The sequence below is a fragment of the Equus caballus genome, chromosome 19 (assembly GCF_041296265.1).
Source record: "Equus caballus isolate H_3958 breed thoroughbred chromosome 19, TB-T2T, whole genome shotgun sequence".
Lineage (NCBI taxonomy): Eukaryota > Metazoa > Chordata > Mammalia > Perissodactyla > Equidae > Equus > Equus caballus.
Genome location: NC_091702.1, coordinates 42,717,351 through 42,735,751, shown reverse-complemented (window position 1 = coordinate 42,735,751; position 18,401 = coordinate 42,717,351). Strand labels below are relative to the sequence as shown.

Here is an 18,401-nt window from a genome sequence, read left to right as displayed (position 1 = left end):
CTTCATTCCAAGCATCCATACCTCACATCTTCATGAGCCTTACATACCATCATACTTGAATGATTTGCTCTTTCCTTTACATATCCTACAAATCTGATTCCCCATTCAAGTTCTTGCTCACATCTTACAGACCAAGAACTTTCTCTTATTCCTTTCAATTTATTCCGTATTCCCTCCTGGAAGAAGTAATTCTCACAGTGAGGGACACTGGTGAAGGGTGAGTAGTCCTTGGAATCAGATTAACTTGAGTTCAAATCATTGCTTTAACATTTTTGGTGATATGAGGCTGGGCAAAATTCTCAATCTTAAAATCTCAAATAGGGATTGTGATAAACTACATTTTTCGAGAAGCCTCCTATCTTCCATCTTACATGCCCTTTCGCTGTATGACAACCCTCTTACCATGAAGAAACGTCGTCTGTTTCCCCCTCCCTTGGATCTAGGCCGGTCTTAGATGAGCTTTGTTAAAAAGAATATGGCACAAGTGAGCTGTGTGGTTTCTGAAGCTAGGTGGTGTGATGCCTTGTGGTGTTTGCCTTTGTCTTAGAATGTACTTTCTTACAACCCAGCAGCTACAATGTGTGGAAGCTCAAATAGCCTATGGAAGATATTCAAACAGAGGAGAATCAAGGCCCTTGGCCAAAAGCCCAAGCTATAGTCCTAACCAGCAACTAGCACCAATGCCAGCCATGTGAATGAGGCTAGTTGGGATCTTCCAGCCTTTTCCAGCGCCCCAGCCAACACCATGTGAAGCAGAAGAACCATCCAGTTAACCCAGAAAATCATCAGAAATAAGGAACTGTTGCTTTTTAAGCCATTAAGCTTCAGGGCAGTTTGTTATACAGCAACAGAATAATGAAATCTATGTAAGCTACTTTGCTTTCTTCACCATACTATAAGAAAGCAACCAATTCAAGTCCAATTCAGGGGCTAGTTTTTCTCTTGAGGGCTTTTCCAACTCATCTCTACTACTTTTTGGCGTTCTTTCTATATGGCTCTAATGGATTCAAACCGAACTGCTGCTTTGTCTCCTCTTCTTTCTCACCTGAAGAGATTTTCTTCTTGTTTCTGAGATTGTATGTCACAAATTCATATATATATATATATATTTTAAATGTATGATTTCTATGCATCTAGAGTGCAGGAGGGTTACACATATGAATATCCTGACAACTTGATTGAAAGTCCTCTCTTATGAGTGAAGATAAAATCCATATCTGCAGCCATACAACTTTTCTGATTCTAAAGGTTATTTGTATCTTTTTCTTGCTCAGCCTTGCTAAAAGCCTATCAGCCTTTATCAAAGAATTTTAACATTACTGATTAATCTATTACATTCTATGCTATTACATTCCATGCTATTACATTCTATGCTATTACTTTCTGCTTTTATTTTTTGTTGTTGTGAGCGCTGTTAAGTCGATTCTGACTCCTAGTGACCCCGTGTACAGCAGAGTGGAACCTTGCCTGGTCTTTCTGTGCCATCCTCTCACCTTCTGGTGCTATATCAGACAATGCTAGGCTGCTACTCATAGGGATTTTGCGGCCAACTTTTTGGAAGTGGATGGCCAGGTCCTTCTTCTAGTCTTAGTCTGGAAGCTCTGCTGAAACTTGTCCACCATGGGTGACCCCGCTGGAATTTGAAATACTGGTGGCATAGCTTTCAGCATCACAGCAACATGCAGCCGCCACACACAGTGTGACAAGTGACAGACAGGTGGTGTGGTTCCCTTATCAGGAAAGGAACTCAGGCCTCAGCCATGAGAGCTCCGAATCTTAACCACTAGACCACCAGGACTGGCTGTTTTGATTCTTAACAATTCTTTATTCTTTCTTTAGAATTTTCTTTTTTTAAAACTTCTTAAGTTGAATGCCCAATTCATTTGCTCATTACTCGTGTCTATTTTTAAAAACACCCAACATATTAAATTAAAGTTAAATTTTCTTCAGCATATGCCTTTGGCCAAATGCCAAAACTGCTACACTGGGCTCTGTTTTTGTTCATTTCTTTATTTCTAAATAGTCCAAAATTTTATCTTGCAAAACATTTCCAAGTGAATGTGCTTATATGGCCTTTTTTGGTGTTAATATGTAAAGTTTTTGTATTTTGATTTTACGATTTCTGCTTTAAGGAATTTGAGATTTTCACAATTAAGCCTTCTTAAAAGGTAGGCACTTAGTAAATGTCCTTGGCACTTGATTTAATGCCAAGTCATGATGTATCGATATCTGGTGAGGATTCCAGGTAGTACAGAATGATGTAAAAAAGGTGAAAAGTGAGAAGGCCATATGAACCCCAAATGACCTTATTCCTAAACCCTCAATAACTTGAAATGGTCTGATAATTTCACATATAGAGACAATTCAGTAACAACATTAAACATATTCAAACTGGGCTTCTAAATGCCAAGAGTACATTGTCAAAAACATAAATTACAAGTACCACTCCATTGACAGGAGTGAAAAAAATAATGGTGGTGTAATATTTTCAAAAGCAATATGGTTTCCAGCAAAACTACAAAGTGATTGGTTTGCATAATTCTCTTTTTATAATTTCCTTACAAACTGTGGCTTCCAAAAGAAAAGAAATGCTTGGCTAATGGGTATATTACTCTCCATTAACAGGATGGAGTGAGAGGTAACGTGGGAACAAAATTAGAGAAGAGAGATCAGTTTTTAGACAAAATTAATATATTACTGACAAAATATGTTTTTTTCTCTTTAAAAATATAAGAGAGTAGATTTAGAATACTTCCTGAGAATTGTCACTGCTAGCATTTTCTTGGTTTTGAATTTAGTCCTATCAACAAAATGGGATTGTGTATAGGGGTGAAAGTTGGAGCAGAAACTAGATGTAGACTGGGGTCTGACTGGGAAAGGCTCTGAACGCTTTCCTAAGGAATGAGAAATATTCTCAGAAGTTTTTGAGCATCAAGTAGGTTTAACAGATTTTGCAGAAAAAGAACTATGGCAATACGGAAGAGAAGTGGAAAGAAATTGGAGAAAAGTAAACTGGTAAGTAAGTTAAGGTAATAGTCTGGGTAAAAGGCAAAAGTTCCAAAGACATTTAAGAATAGATGGTAAATTCCAAAAAGAAAAAAGAAAAAAACATCCTAACAGTGGGGGAAAAACCCCACAAAGCCATAACCAGGAACAACTAAGCTACAATAAACTTGACCAGGAAAAGAAAATTCAGATTATATAACGTATATCAAAGGTAAGTTGTATTCCTTTAATCTATCTGGTTTTGGACCAGACCTATGCTGCTTTAATTAAAGACGTTTTATAATATGTTTTATTACCTGGTAGGGAAATCTCCCATAATTACTTTTATTTTAAATTTTACTTGGCTATTCTTGAGTTTTTACTTTTCTATAACAACAGTGTCCAACAGAACTTTCTGTAATGATGGAAATGGTCTATAATTTGCCTTGTCCAAAACAGGAGATGCTGCCCACATGTGGCTACTGAGCGAGCACCTGAAATGTGGCTAGTACAACAGAGAAACGAAATTTTAATCTATTTAAATTTAAACACCAAGATGTAGGTAGTGGCTCCTGTACAGATGATGCAGCTCTAGATGACTCATTAAGTCCATCTCCAACCCTCTAAACACACGCACATGCTTTCTCTCTCCTGCTCCTTTTCCTCTTCCCCTCCCCCAAAACACGCACTCTCTTTTTTGGGGCTATGACTGGCACTATATCAAATTTACAGACTAATCTGAGGAAAACGATGATCTCTACATTATTCTCCTGTTCAACAACAGGAGCTGCTCTCTACGTCTCAGGTAGTCTTTCACGCCATTAGCTAAGCTTTGCAGTTTTCTTACTACAAACTCTATATACTTCCTGTTAAGCTGATAGCTAGGTATTTCATATTTTTTGTTGTTAGAGTTAATGGACTCATATTTCCAACTAGTTGTTGCTAGTATACTGGAACAGCATCTATTGTTTAACTTTTAAGTTGTGTAAGTTTGTTCTTTTTAATACAGTTTGCTTTAACTATGGGTAAACACATGCCATAAAGAAGCAGGGGAAAATTTATAACACAGATATCCTCAATCCCTTATCAGTCCAAAGATTTAATTTTCTAATCAGCCTACACTAATATATACAAACAGGACAGACAAATCCTACTACATAATAAGTAGAAGATTTGTCCAAAGGAATATAAAAAGAAGCCTAATTTACTGATTCCCTGTCATTTAGGTTCAATTCAGTAATACCTTTCTATCTATAGAGTAAGATATTGAAATTCAAGATTGTATCTATCAACATTCATATGAGTCATATTACTGCATAATCTCAGGCAATTAAAAACCTCACAGTCTACACTATCACAAGGCAAGAATCTAAAGATAGAAATGTATTGGGAAGAAGAAAATGTTCTTCCTAATGAAAAATTACCATAACTAAATACAAAGTATTAGCTCCAAAAGAATTTACTTAAAAGTTTTTCCTAAATAATGAATAGCCATTAAGGTTGATTTTAAAATATTAGTTATCAATCATACTACATATGGAAAAACTGAAGCTTTAGAATGTAAGAAAACTACCAAAGTCAAACTAAATGAATTTTCCTAACCTTCACTGTTCAAGGTCTGTCTTAAGGAAAATAAAGACAGAAACAGATGGGAATTACTTCAACAAATTACCTCATTTCCATTTCATAACTGGAGCCAGTACGAACTCTAGAATTTTTGTTTCTCATTTTGCCTTCCCTTAACATTTTTACTACTTAAGGAAAGAAAAGGAATGCATAAAAAGAAAATCAGGGGCTGGCCCCGTGGCCGAGTGGTTAAGTTCGTGCGCTCCGCTGCAGGCAGCCCAGTGTTTCGTTGGTTCGAATCCTGGGCGCAGACATGGCACTGCTCGTCAGGTCACGCTGAGGTGGTGTCCCACATGCCACAACTAGAAGGACCCACAACGAAGAAGATACAACTATGTACTAGGGGGCTTTGGGGAGAAAAACGAAAAAAATAAAATCTTAAAAAAAAAAAAAAAGAAAAGCAACTCCAGTGCCAATGAAGTTATACTATCAATTAATACTTAAAATTGAATATAACACATCATACTTAGAAACAAAACAAGGATGTTTGTTTTTACCACCTCTATTGGAGGTTCTAGACAGGGTAATTAGGCAAGAAAAATAAATAAAGGGCATTCTATTTGGAAAGGAAGAAGTACAACTATTTCTATTTGCAGGTGACATGTAGAAAATCCAAAGGAATCTACACAAAAAACTCTTAAAGCTAATAAATGATTCAGTAAGGCTGCAGGACAGAAGATCAATACCTAAAAATCCATTATATTCCCACACACTAGCAATGAAAAAATCCATAAATAAAATTAAGAAAACAATTCCATTTACAAGAGCATTAAAAGAATAAAATACTTAGGAATAAATTTAACAAAAGAATTATGACTTGTACACCGAAAATTACAAAATATTATTGAACAAAATTAAAGATACAAACTGTTGGAAAGACACCCTGTGTTCATGGATTGGAAGACATAATACTGATAAGCTGGCAATGCTCCCCAAATTTACCGATATTCTTATCAAAATTCCAACTGCCTTTTTGTTGTGTGCAGGAATTGATAAGCTGATCTTAAAATTAATACGGAAATGCAAAGAACCTAGAATAGCCAAAATTAACTTAAAAAGTTAAAGGACTTACATTTTAAAACTTATTACATAGTTACAGTAATCAAGACTATGTGGCAATGGCATAAGGATATACACACAGATCAATGGAAGAGAATTATGAATCCAGAAACAAATCCATAGATTTATCATTAACTGATTTTCTACAAGTGTGCTAAGACCATTCAATGTAGAAAGAATAGTGTTTTCAACAAATAGTGATGGTACAATCAGATATCCACATGCGAAAGAATGAAGTTGGGCCCTTACCTCCCACAATACACTAAATTAACTTAAAATGGATCAAGGACTTAAATGCAAGAGCTAAAACTACAAAACTCTTACAAGAAAACATGTAAATCCTCGTGACCTTGGATTAGGCAATGGTTTCTTAGATATGAAATCAAAAGCATAAGTAACAAAAGAAAAAACATATAAATCAGACTTTTGTGCTTCAAAGGAGATTATCAAGAAAGTGAAAAGACAATCCACAGAATAGGAGAACAGTTTTACAAATCATGTATCTGATAAAGAACTTGTCTCTAGAATATACAAAAAACTCTTCCAAATTACTAATACAAGACAATAATCCAATTTAAAATGGGCAAAGGATCCGAATAGACAGTTCTCCAAAGAAGACATAAAAACAGCCAATAAGCACATGAAGAGATGCTCAACATCGTTAGTCACTGAATATAGGCAAATCAAAGCTATCATGAGATATCACCTCATATCCACTAGGATGGCTATTAACAAAAACACCAAAACATTATTGATGAGGAATAACAAGACGGGCGAGGACTCAGAGAAACTGGAACTTTAATACATTGCTGGTGGAAACGTAAAATGGTACATCTGATAGGGAAAACAGGTGGTTCCTCAAAACCCTAAATATAGAGTTATCATATGACCTAGCAATTCCACCACTAGGTATATATCCAAAAAAAATGAAAGCAGGGACTTGATCAGATACTTGCATGCCAATGTTTATCACAGTATCATTCACAATAGCCAAAAGGTAGAAATGACCCAAATGTCTAGCAACAGAAGGATGAATAAACAAAATACGGTATACATATATAATGGAATATCATTCAGCCATAAAAAGGAATGAAGTTGTGATATATGCTAAAATAAGGATGAAGCTTGAAAACATGCTAAGTGAAAGAAGCCAAACACAAAAGGCCACATATTGCATGATTCTGTGTATATGAATGGTCAACAACAGATCAATCCCTAGTGACAGAAAGTAGACTAATGGCTGCCAGAGGCTGAAGGAAGAGCAGGATGGGGAGTGATTGCTAATAGGTTACAAGGTTTCTTTATAGGGTGATGAAAATGTTCTGAAATTAGAAAGTGGTGGTGACGGCACAACGCTGTGAATAAACTAAAAATCACTGAACTGTGCACTTTAAAAGGGTAGATTTTGTGGTATGCGAATGTCTCAACATAAAATTTTCTTAAAGTGAAAAGGTAGAAACAGGTGAAATATAACACAAACACAAATTAAAACAATGTGTTAACATTACGTTAATGAAAGATTAAAAAGTTTGTTAATACACTGCTGGTGACAGAGTGGGGTGAAAACATTGATACTTTAAGTATAAATGGGTAAAACTCTACGAAGTGCAATTCGGCAAATTGATCAAATCTAAACTGACACCCTCTGCACAATCTATGTATATGAATATATTCTGATTATATACTTGAATGTACACTAAAATGTTCAGTAGGGCATTGATTTTACATGGTAAAAGTTTGTAAACAATACAGATATGCTTGAATATGCATAGAATGTTTAAAGAAGAATATATTTGAAACTACTAACACTTTCTGCCTTAGGCAAGGGGAACTGGAAGACTGGGAACAGGGGTGGAAGAAAGGGAAGAAGGCGTGACTTCCACTGGATACCCTTCTGTATCTTTTGAATTTTGTAAAACATATCTATTCAATTAATTACTTAATTTTGGGAAGTATGATGACTACAGCCAAAAAAAAAAAGAATGTTCTAAGGCAGCAGCTGCAATTTTTCTTATTTTTATTCATATTTATAAATGAATAGTATATTTATACACAGCTAGCATTAAATGATCAGGAAATTAACAAAGGAATAACAAATAAGTTTAAAAAACATTCTGTAATATATTTTAAATTTTAGAATTAAATTCCTCAGTCTCTTAAAAGCTTAAGGTTGTTTTACTCAAACAAAACACATGGTTTTTACCTGCACAAAGCAAGAGTCACAGAGAATAGTTACTACCCAGACATTTCACACAGAGTTCTATAAGTATGATAAAGTAGCACATTCTGACAAATCCTGCTTAAAGAATTGGAATTTATCCTCTTTCCCTATGTACAGAAAAGGGCTAACACATGAGGTCTAAGGCTGCTATCACTGGAAGGGTCTTAGCAGGCATTTGGGAAATTGATTTTAGGAGTGTTCCTACAATCCCCTAACTGAAAGGGTCCTTTACTGTGGCTAGATTTTCTAGAGACAACCCGTTTTTGCTGAACACCTGCTTTCCTTCTGGGACTTAGGTGCTGGACAGAGGGTGCCTATGTGACCCATCTCCAACAAAAAACTTCACACTGACTGAGTCCAGAATGCACTTCCTTGGCCAGAAACGCTGCATACATGTTGCTGCATTTTCATTGATAGAGGAAAAGACTGCTCTGTGTGATCCCTCATGGGAGGAAGAAAGTGTAAGGAAATTTAAACATGGATTCCCCTAGACATACAGCCATACAATCTGACTGCAGATCCTGACTTACCACAAGGCTGTAATAAACCTTAGCCATGAGTACAACAATATGCTGAGTCTTGTGACTCCTCCTGGCAAATCTCCCAACATGGGTAGTAAGTGGTCTTGGAGATCTCCAACATACCTTGCTTGGCAGGAAAAATATTTTTTGAATAATACGTCATACAAACTTGAAATTACACAACTTTTGCTCTAAGTTTGCCGCTTGTATGCTAATCTTGCTTTTAATTTGTTGATATTTCCCTTAAAATTTATGTGTATTTATTTTCTTTGTTGATATTATCATTTTCTGTGTTATTCATTAACTTTCAGTTAAAGAGGTTGTTTTTATTTTCCTGAGGAAGATTAGCCCTGAGCTAACATCTGTTGCCAGTCTTCCTCTTTTTTCTGCTTGAGGAAGATTAGCCCTGAGCTAACATCTGTGCCAGTCTTCCTCCACTTTATAGGTAGGTTGCCACCACAGCATGGCTGATGAGTGTTGTAGGTCCATGCCTGGGATCTGAACCCACAAACCTGGGCTGCTGAAGTGGAGCACATCGAACTTAACAACTATGCCAGGGGGCTGGCCCCTAAAAGGGTTTTAAAATCAAAGTGTTTAATCACTGAGTCTGCCCTTAAGCAAAACATAAGTTAACAAAGAGAACAAGAGATGTAGAAAAAAATGTAAAGAAGAAAATACTGACAAAAGTACAAACAAAATCCTGTTTGACTAAGTATTCTAAATCAGTGTGAAAGATAACACTGACTGAAAAGAAGTACAGAAGAGTATTTTTGGTTTATACTAAGTATTATTATTTGAAGTTTTGCAAAATCATCAAATATTTGATACACCCATATTCATATAAATACAAACAGAATATAAAGCCAAATAAAACATTTTAAAGTACAGACTGAAATCGACTAGAGTTCAAAAAGTGGAGGAGAGGATTTTTACAGTCTATGAAATTATATGCCATATGATTAAAAAAACTGCACGGGCATTACTTTTACTTAACCACCTTCAGAGACATTTTCCTTTGGGGTGAAAAATGTTACATCAGATTCTGCTGTTCTGGCTATTTATCTTTAAGGAAAAGAGGGCTTTTTAACAAAGTAAGTTTAGAAAGAAGCACGAATCAAGTTTAAGTTACAAAGTTATAACTATTTTAATATGTGAGCATACATACAAACCCGGTTACTAAAAATCTAGTCACTCAATTAGACTTCTAAAATGACTCTTTGAATATATGGCATTGTGTGCATGACCACTGGTCAGAGACAGCCTTTAGTGAAAATTAATAATTTTAATTTAAAAATAAAACCATACATTTCTATTTCGACATTTCTGGTTTGCATAAGTATGGGAAAAACAACCAAAAAAGGACAGCATTATTTCATTTACTTTAACAATTACAGCTCAGTGATAGAACATCATAAGTACAGGTATTAGGAAAAATAATGCTGTGATCTTTGTATCTGTATCAAAAGTTGAACAAGAAAAGCAGAATGTTTTAAATGGAACTTACATAAGTCGGTGTTTCCAAGCTATCTGTATTGACCAGTACTGGAGGAGGATTCGCCTTAAAGAAAGAATTAGAAATGTGTTAGCTTAACAGGAAAACTCACATATTACATATTAATGTTTACAAACGGTAGAAGCATATGAAAGATCTGCTATTTCTCAAATTATAATTTTATATGAGCTTTCCATATGTTAAACAATGTATCTAGTTTCCAGCACCAAATGGAAAGAATTAGGTATAAGCAGTCAGACTTGCTTTTGAGAAAGAAATTATTTCTGCTAAAACAGATATAATTTTCTTCAGATTTGCAAAGCAGTTTATCAGCCTTCTCAAAAAACCCACAAATATTCTTTAGTATAACAATTCTTTTTGAATTGCTTAGAAATCATTAGTTTTTCTATTCCAAAGGATACCATGAAGATGCCAATCATTTTACCAGACAGGAAAACATTCTCCCCTACACTGAATTGTGTTTGAACACAAAAAAAAGTCTGCCACACAAAGAAATCAATTATAAATTCTTAGAAAACTGGAAGTACACTCTTAAATGTAAAAGCCCCCAATTATTTTCAGTTGAAATTATTGCTTTCCACCTGTTATCACACACCACTCACAGAAAAACAATGGTCAAAAAAATAAAAACAAGACAAGTAGAAACATGTCTAATTAAGTTTGCATTGAAAAAACTTGGTTTTCTGGTTAAGTTGGAAAGTGATTATTATGTAGGTAAAATAAAAGGTAAAGAAGAAAATGCAATTAATATCAAATGGAAAACATATCAGGAACATACCAGAAAACTGATGGGATTCTCCTCAAAATTATCTTTCTTCTGCATATTTAAGAGTATAAAAGTGCCAAATCAAATAACATTTTCATAGAATCAAAAAGATGAATATTCTTTAAACAAATTTTAGGAGATACGTTTATAAACATTAATAGTTCTACTCCAATTAACTAAAGAATTACACATAAAAGCTGTATGAAACCTTATACACAAAATAGCCATTTTCCTCCAAGCGAATGAGCTTTTCTAAAAGATGAACACTCAGAGTTCAAATGTTTTACATTATTTTCAGCAAAGTACTAGATCTGGATAATCATCTGATAAAATGCTTAAAGACAACACAGTTTCATGGTTAAATAATTATACAGTATGCATCTGGGCTACATGAAACAGCAGGTTAAAAATGAGTAGGTAATACTTTATTATATATAAACATGACATTAACTACTTTATATGCAGCCCTACCTTTGAATATAACATTCTATCTTTGAATGACTCAGTGAAAAGCAAACCTAACAGACAAAAATACTATTTGTAAGACTGATATTTAAGCAAAGATAGTCAAACTTATTGACATTTTGGATTTTATGAATATATGATATTATTCCTTTCCCAATGATCTATTAAGATTCTTCAAATTGATAATATTACACTTCATTAAAAAAACTAATGGTACAACTTCATCTTATTTTGCTAAAGCAATTAGAGAGGAGGGCAAGAAAGAACAAGACTAATTAAAGTTAAAAAGAAGTCACATTCTTCAAAAATTATGACAAGAAAGCCATTTGGTTCCCTCTGCCCATTTATTACCAAACATACGGTGGAAAAAGTTGGTTTTTGTCAAAATCTAATTTATATCAAAATTATTACAAAGCTAGCTGCTCATGAGCACCAACTCATCATTGTATAATAGTTGTCTTTTGATTCCATTCATATAACAAGTCTATCTGATATTGAAATATACACAAACAAAATGATAGAAAGTGTTAAATTCACTTCAAAATAAAATAATGACAAATGAGAGGTTAGAAGTAGGAAGGGGCCCTGATCATCTAAGAGTGCACGTGAGCCAACGACTGTTGTAGTTGGATGATAAGTATACAGGGGAGCTCACTGTTCTACTCCCTTTATATGTGAGTATTTTTGAAATTTTCCAAAATGAAAAGTAAAGAAAAAAAATTATATTGAGCTAAGTACTCAGTTTGTAAGAGGTTAATAACATAGGCAGTTGTGAAATACTATAGGTTAGAGTTGCTATTAAGATATTAGCACTTAAAATCGATTTCAATTTTAAAGTTCAGTTCAGAACAAAGAATAACACAGACTAGTAAAAGTAATTTGTAATTTTGACTTAAAGAACATGATTAAATAAGTAATATATGTACAATAACTTTATTTGTAGCTGCATCTGAGAATTAACATGACTACATGACTATTCTTGAAAGGGAAATCATGGGAATAAAGGACTTGAAATTGGACAAAACCCAGGAATGTTCACATTGAGGATTAAGCAAAATTCAATCAAAACTAACAGCAGGATAAGGAAACCTAGCAATTTGAAAAAGACATATCACAAAAGATAGTCTAAAATAAAAGCCTATATAAATGAAGCTCAAGAGGCATGATTTGATTGCCTCGAGTTTAGCCACCTAAAATAATGATAAAAATATTTAAGACTGTGTTAGCAGGTAGAGAATTTATCTTGGAATAAATTGTACCCTTACTAACTTGAAATTTTCTAAATTCTTGTATTACAGAATACAGAAATGGTATCTGACACAGTAGTACTTCATAGCTCTCCAATTTGGAGGAGTTGGGAATGGAAGTGAATGGAGTAGCACAATTTGAATGGGCTTTGTGGGTATAACACACAACTCAGAAAGACACAATCCTAGCATGAAAGCTAAAGGACAGGTTACTTTTGAAGGAAAAGATACAGAAAAAATTGGCTACAGAAAGTATGTACTTTCCGGTAACTGAGGTAAAGTGCACTAAAAATCAAAAACTGTAGGAAACCTGGCCAATTTAAGACCTTGGGATCCATAACCAAGACAGTGGGTAGCAGAACAGGTACCATGAAGTTATCAGCTTTACTTAGCAGGAAATCCAACAACAAGACTTGAGAAGAAATCTATTTGAAAGTTATTCTAAATGCAGAAAAACCCTTCCCTGCACCTCAGTTCAAGTAACACTAATCAAAAGATATGGTTCTAAGTCTCTCTCTATCTCATTCTACCATACGGTGACTTTGACTGTATAGGTAAATCACAAGTGTTTTTGAAACTCATTTTCTCCACCCATAAAGACACCACTGCAACACACGCCTTTACCCAGAGGACTGTGGAAGAATCCAGTGAAGTAGTATAAAGGAAAATACGTTGCAAACCATGGAAACCTACTGCTAATCTATTATTATTTACTAACATATATACCATTGTGTATGTTTCAACTTGGACAATAACGAAGTCCTACAATTCACTTACGGATGGGGGCAAGGGGTAGAAAAGGGACAGGGATATTTCAGAAAGAATCTGACTCAAGTATCAACAAGACTTAAGAAACATAATCTTGCTCATCCAACTTTTACTATTCTATTTCATTACTAAGACCTTGTAGGGATTGCTGCTATAAAACATTGCAGCATCCTTCCACAATTTTACATTTTAAAAATTGTGTTAAAATAATTCAAAACTCCAGTTATTTAAAAACAGGCCAAAATTTAGAGTTTAGAAAATGCTTTTATGCTGTACACTGTATTTGCCCTTCTCAGCATTTATCAAAGTTTAATTATGTCATTTGTTTAACGTCTCTCTCTTTCTCCTCTACTAAATTATAAACAAGTGTTTTTGAAATGTAGAACTCACAAATCCTAGAGAATATATTTTGGATTCTAATTTGAGACACACTGCATTAAAAGTTAAATGCTATCACTTAAGTGATCAGTGTAAGTTAAAGTGAATGTAAAAACAAATCAGGTGGATTCTGGGAAGATGGCAGAATAGGAAACACCACAAATTTGTCTCCCTACCTAGATAACAATTGCATTGGCAGAATCTACTTGATATAACTATTTTGGAATTCTGTAATCTATCGAAGCCTTGCAACTTCCAGGGGAAGTAGTGAATGGTAAACTGTGGTTAATCCAGTCAATTTCAGTACTTAGCACAGTAGCAGCTACCCAACTCCCACCCCTCAGCCTTGTAACAGACAGGTGTGCAAGTGTTCCTAGAGCAGCTGGCACAAGGCTTGCACAAGCCAGGGTGGGCAAAAAAGGACCCTGTCCTCCAAATATAGGCGATCTGTGCTCTGACTGCTTCTGATCACAGAGGTGCAGACAAAGAGACAGTGGCCACTATTGTTGAACCTCCTTCAAATGAGGCAAATCCTTCCCCCTCAGGCTGAAGTGACCTCCAGGGCATTTAAAGGGCAAGCAAATCCTCCTACCATTTCATTTTTCTCTTTTTTCCCTTTTGAGAGTCCGACAATGAAGATTAGGATATTCAAAAGCAACCACATATATAAAGGAAATTAGAAAGTCACTGCACATGCCCAGGGAAAGTACAGGCACAGAAAAGACCCAAGAAGACCTTAAGTTTATACCAGAAGCTGATTCTTAGCACAGAGATAGCCCAAAACAACCAAAAAACAAACTCAGAAAACAGCAAACTCTACAGAAGGGGGGAGAATCTGATTTCCAGAGTTACCACATCCTAAGATTCAAATGTCTAGTTCTCAGCAAAAATCACAAAGCATGCAAAGAAACAGGAAAGTATGGTCCATCCAAAGGAGGAAAAAAAAAGCTGTCTCTGAAAAAGATGTGGTGAATTTACCAGACAAAGACTTTTAAAACAACCATCTTAAAGATGTTCAAAGAACTTAAAAATGAGGTGGACAAAGTAAAGAAAATGATGTATGAACAAAATGGAAATATCAATAAAAGACAGAAAATCTAAAGAGAAACAAAAAGGAAATTCAGGAGCTGAAAAGTACAATAATTGAAATGAAAAATTCACTCGAGCGATTCAAAGGCAGATTTGAGCCGGCAGAAGAAAGAATCAGTGAACTTGAAGGTAGAACAATGGAAATTATTAACCTTGAGAAGAGAAAGAAAAAAGACTGAAGAAAAGTGACCAGAGTCTAAGGGACCTGTGGGCCACCATTAAGAAGATCATCAGACACACTGTGGGAGTCCCAGAAGGAGAAGAGGGAGATCAAGAGGCAGAGAATATCTGAAGAATTAATGGCCAAAACATTCCTAAATTTGATGAAAGGCATGAATATAAATAGCCAAGAAGCTCAAAAAACTCAAGGTAGGATGAACTCAGAGATGCACATTGAGATACTTTATAATCAAACTGCTAAAAGACAAAGAGAGAATTTTGAAGCAGCAAGAAAGAAGTGACTAATGTACACGTGATTTTCAATAAGACTGTCAACAGATTTCTTATCAGAAACTCTAGAGGTCAGAAACGACACAACAGGGGGCCGGCCCTGTGGCCGAGTGGTTAAGTTCGCGTGCTCCGCTGTGGCGGCCCAGGGTTTCACTGGTTCGGATCCTGGGCCCAGACATGGCACCGCTCATCAGGCCACGCTGAGGCGGCGTCCCACATGCCACAACTAGAAGGACCTGCAACTAAGATATACAACTATGTACCAGGGGGAATTAGGGGAGATAAAGCAGAAAAAAAAAAGATTGGCCACAGTTGTTGGCTCAGGTGGCAATCTTTAAGAAGAAGAAGAAGAAGAAGAAAAAAAAGGATTGGCCACAGTTGTTAGCCCAGGTGCCAATCTTTAAAAGAAAAAAAAAAAAAAAGAAATGACACAACAAACCAGTTAGACCTAACACATAAATACAGAACACTCTACCCAACAACAGCAGCACACCCATTCTTCTCAAGTGCACATGGGTCATTTTCCAGGAAAGACCATACATGTTAGGCCAGAAATTAACTGTCAATAGATTTTAAAAGATAAATACCATACAACGTACCTTCTTTAACCAAAATGGAATGAAGACTCTATTTTACTAAAATCAGAAATGAAAGTGGGGGCACTACTACCAATTCTACACAAATAAAAAGGATTATGAGAATATTATGAGTAAGTGTACACAAACAAATTGGATAACGTACACAACATGGACAAACTGCTACTAAGACTAAATCATGAAGAAAGAGGAAATCTGAATAGACTAATAAGCAGATTGAATCAGTAATCAAAAATCTCTTGTGAAAGAAAAGCCCTTGATCTAATGCCTTTACTAGTGAATTCTACTAAGCATTTGAAGAACTAACACCAATTCTTCTCAAACTTTGCTAAAAAATTGAAGAGGTGGGTACACTCCCTAACTCACTCCATGAGGCCAGCATTACTCTGATACCAAAGTCAAAGAAGAATACTGCAAGAAAACTAAGGAAAAATATTCCTCATGAACACTGACGCAAAAATTCTCAACAAAACACTAGCAAACCAAATCCAGCAGCATATTAAGAGGATTATACACCATGACCAAGTGGGATTTATGCCTGGAATGCAAGTATGAGTCAACATATCAAAGTTGATCAATGTAACACACCACACATCAACAGAACGAAGGAAAAAAAAATTACATGATCATCTCAATTGACACCGGAGAAGTATTTGACAATATTCAACATCCTTTCATGATTAAATAAAACTCAGCAAACTAAGACTACAAGGAAACCACCTCAGCATATTAAAGTCACATATGAAGAACCCACAGCAAATATCACACTCAATGGTGAAAGACTGGAAGCTTTTCCTCTAAGATCAGGAACAAAGCAAGGATGCCTGCTTTCGCCGCTTCTATTCAACACAGTATTGAAAATCATAGCTGGACAATTAGGCAAGAAAAAGAAATCAAAACATTCAAATTGGAAAGGAAGAAGGAAAAATATCTCTGTTTGTAGATCACATTGTTGTATATGTAGAAAACCCTAAAGATAGCACAAAAAAACCTGTCAGAGGGTATAAAATCAACATACACAAATCAGTAGTATTTCTATACTCTAACAACAAACTAACAGAAAAAGAACTCAAGAACACAATCTCATTCACGATCGCAACAAAAAGAATAAAATACCTTGGAATGAATTTAACCAAGGAAGTGAAGGACCTATATAATGAAAACTACAAGACTTTTCTGAAAGTAATTGATGATGACATCAAAGAGATGGAAAGACATTCCACGCACATGGATTGGAAGAATAAACATAGTTAAAATGTCCATACTACTTAAAGCAATCTACAGATTCAACGCTATCCCAATCAGAATCCCAACGACATTCTTTAACAGAAATAGAACAAAGAATCCTAAAATTCATATGGGGCAACAAAAGACCCCGAATTGCTAAAGCAATCCTGAGAAAAAAGAACAAAACGGGAGGCATCACAATCCCTGACTTCAAAAACATACTACAAAGCTACAGTAATCAAAACAGCATGGTACTGGTACAAAAACAGGTGCACAGATCAATGGAACAGAATTGAAAGCCCAGAAATAAAACCACACATCTATGTACAGCTAACCTTTGACAAAGGAGCCGAGGGTATACAATGGAGAAAAGAAACTTTCTTCAACAAACGGTGCTGGGAAAACTGGAAAGCCACATGTAAAAGAATGAAAATTGACCATTCTTTTTCACCATTCACCAAAATAAACTCAAAATGGATCAAAGACCTAAAGATTAGACCTGAAACCATAAGGCTTCTAGAAGAAAATATAGGCAGTACACTCTTTGACATCAGTATCAAAAGGATCTTTTCAGACACCATGTCTTCTCAGACAAGGGAAACAATAGAAAGAATAAACAAATGGGACTCCATCAGACTAAAGAGCTTCTTCAAGGCAAGGGAAAACAGGATTGAAACAAAAAAACCACCCACTAATTGGGAAAAAATATTTACAAGTTATATATCCGACAAAGGGTTAATCTCCAGAATAAAGAATTTACACAACTCAACAACAAAAAAATCAAACAACCCGATCAAAAAATGGGCAGGAGACATGAACAGACATTTCTCCAAAGAAGATCTATGGATGGCCAATAGACACATGAAAAGATGCTCATCATCACTAATCATCAGGGAAATGCAAATCAAAACTACACTAAGATACCACCTTACGCCTGGGAGAATGGCAAAAATAACCAAAACAAAAAGTGGTAAATGTTGGAGAGGTTGTGGAGAAAAAGGAACCCTCATACACTGTTGGTGGGAATGCAAACTGGTGCAGCCACTATGGAAAAAAGTATGGAGATTTCTCAAAAAATTAAAAATAGAAATACCATATGACCCAGCCATCCCACTACTGGGTATCTATCCAAAGAACTTGAAATCAGCAATTCCAAAAGTCCCATGCACCCCTATGTTGACTGCAGCATCATTTACAACAGCCAAGACGTGGAAACAACCTAAGTGCCCATCAACTGATGATTAGATAAAGAAGCTATGGTATATATATACAATGGAATACTACTCAGCCATAAAAAAGGATAAAATCGTCCAATTCACAACAACAAGGATGGACCTTGAGGGTATTATGTTAAGTGAAATAAGCCAGACAGAGAAAGACGAACTCTGTATGACTCCACTCATATATGGAAGTTAACATATAGACAAAGAGAACTGACTGGTGGTCACCAGGGGAAAGGGGGGATGGGGGGTGGGCTCAAAGGATGAAGT

The 18,401-nt window shown here is 35.4% G+C and overlaps 1 protein-coding gene across 27 annotated transcripts in view; it reads right to left on the bottom strand.

Annotated features, from left to right (window-relative positions):
* The window catches only part of DLG1 (discs large MAGUK scaffold protein 1), a 255,373-nt gene that overhangs the window by 98,378 nt on the left and 138,594 nt on the right, over positions 1–18,401 (bottom strand). For all 27 annotated transcript variants that reach the window (XM_023623539.2, XM_070243488.1, XM_023623543.2 and 24 more), the window contains one exon: positions 9,917–9,970. In XM_023623539.2, coding sequence (XP_023479307.2) covers positions 9,917–9,970 — 54 coding nt within the window. The remainder of the gene's footprint in view (positions 1–9,916; positions 9,971–18,401) is intronic.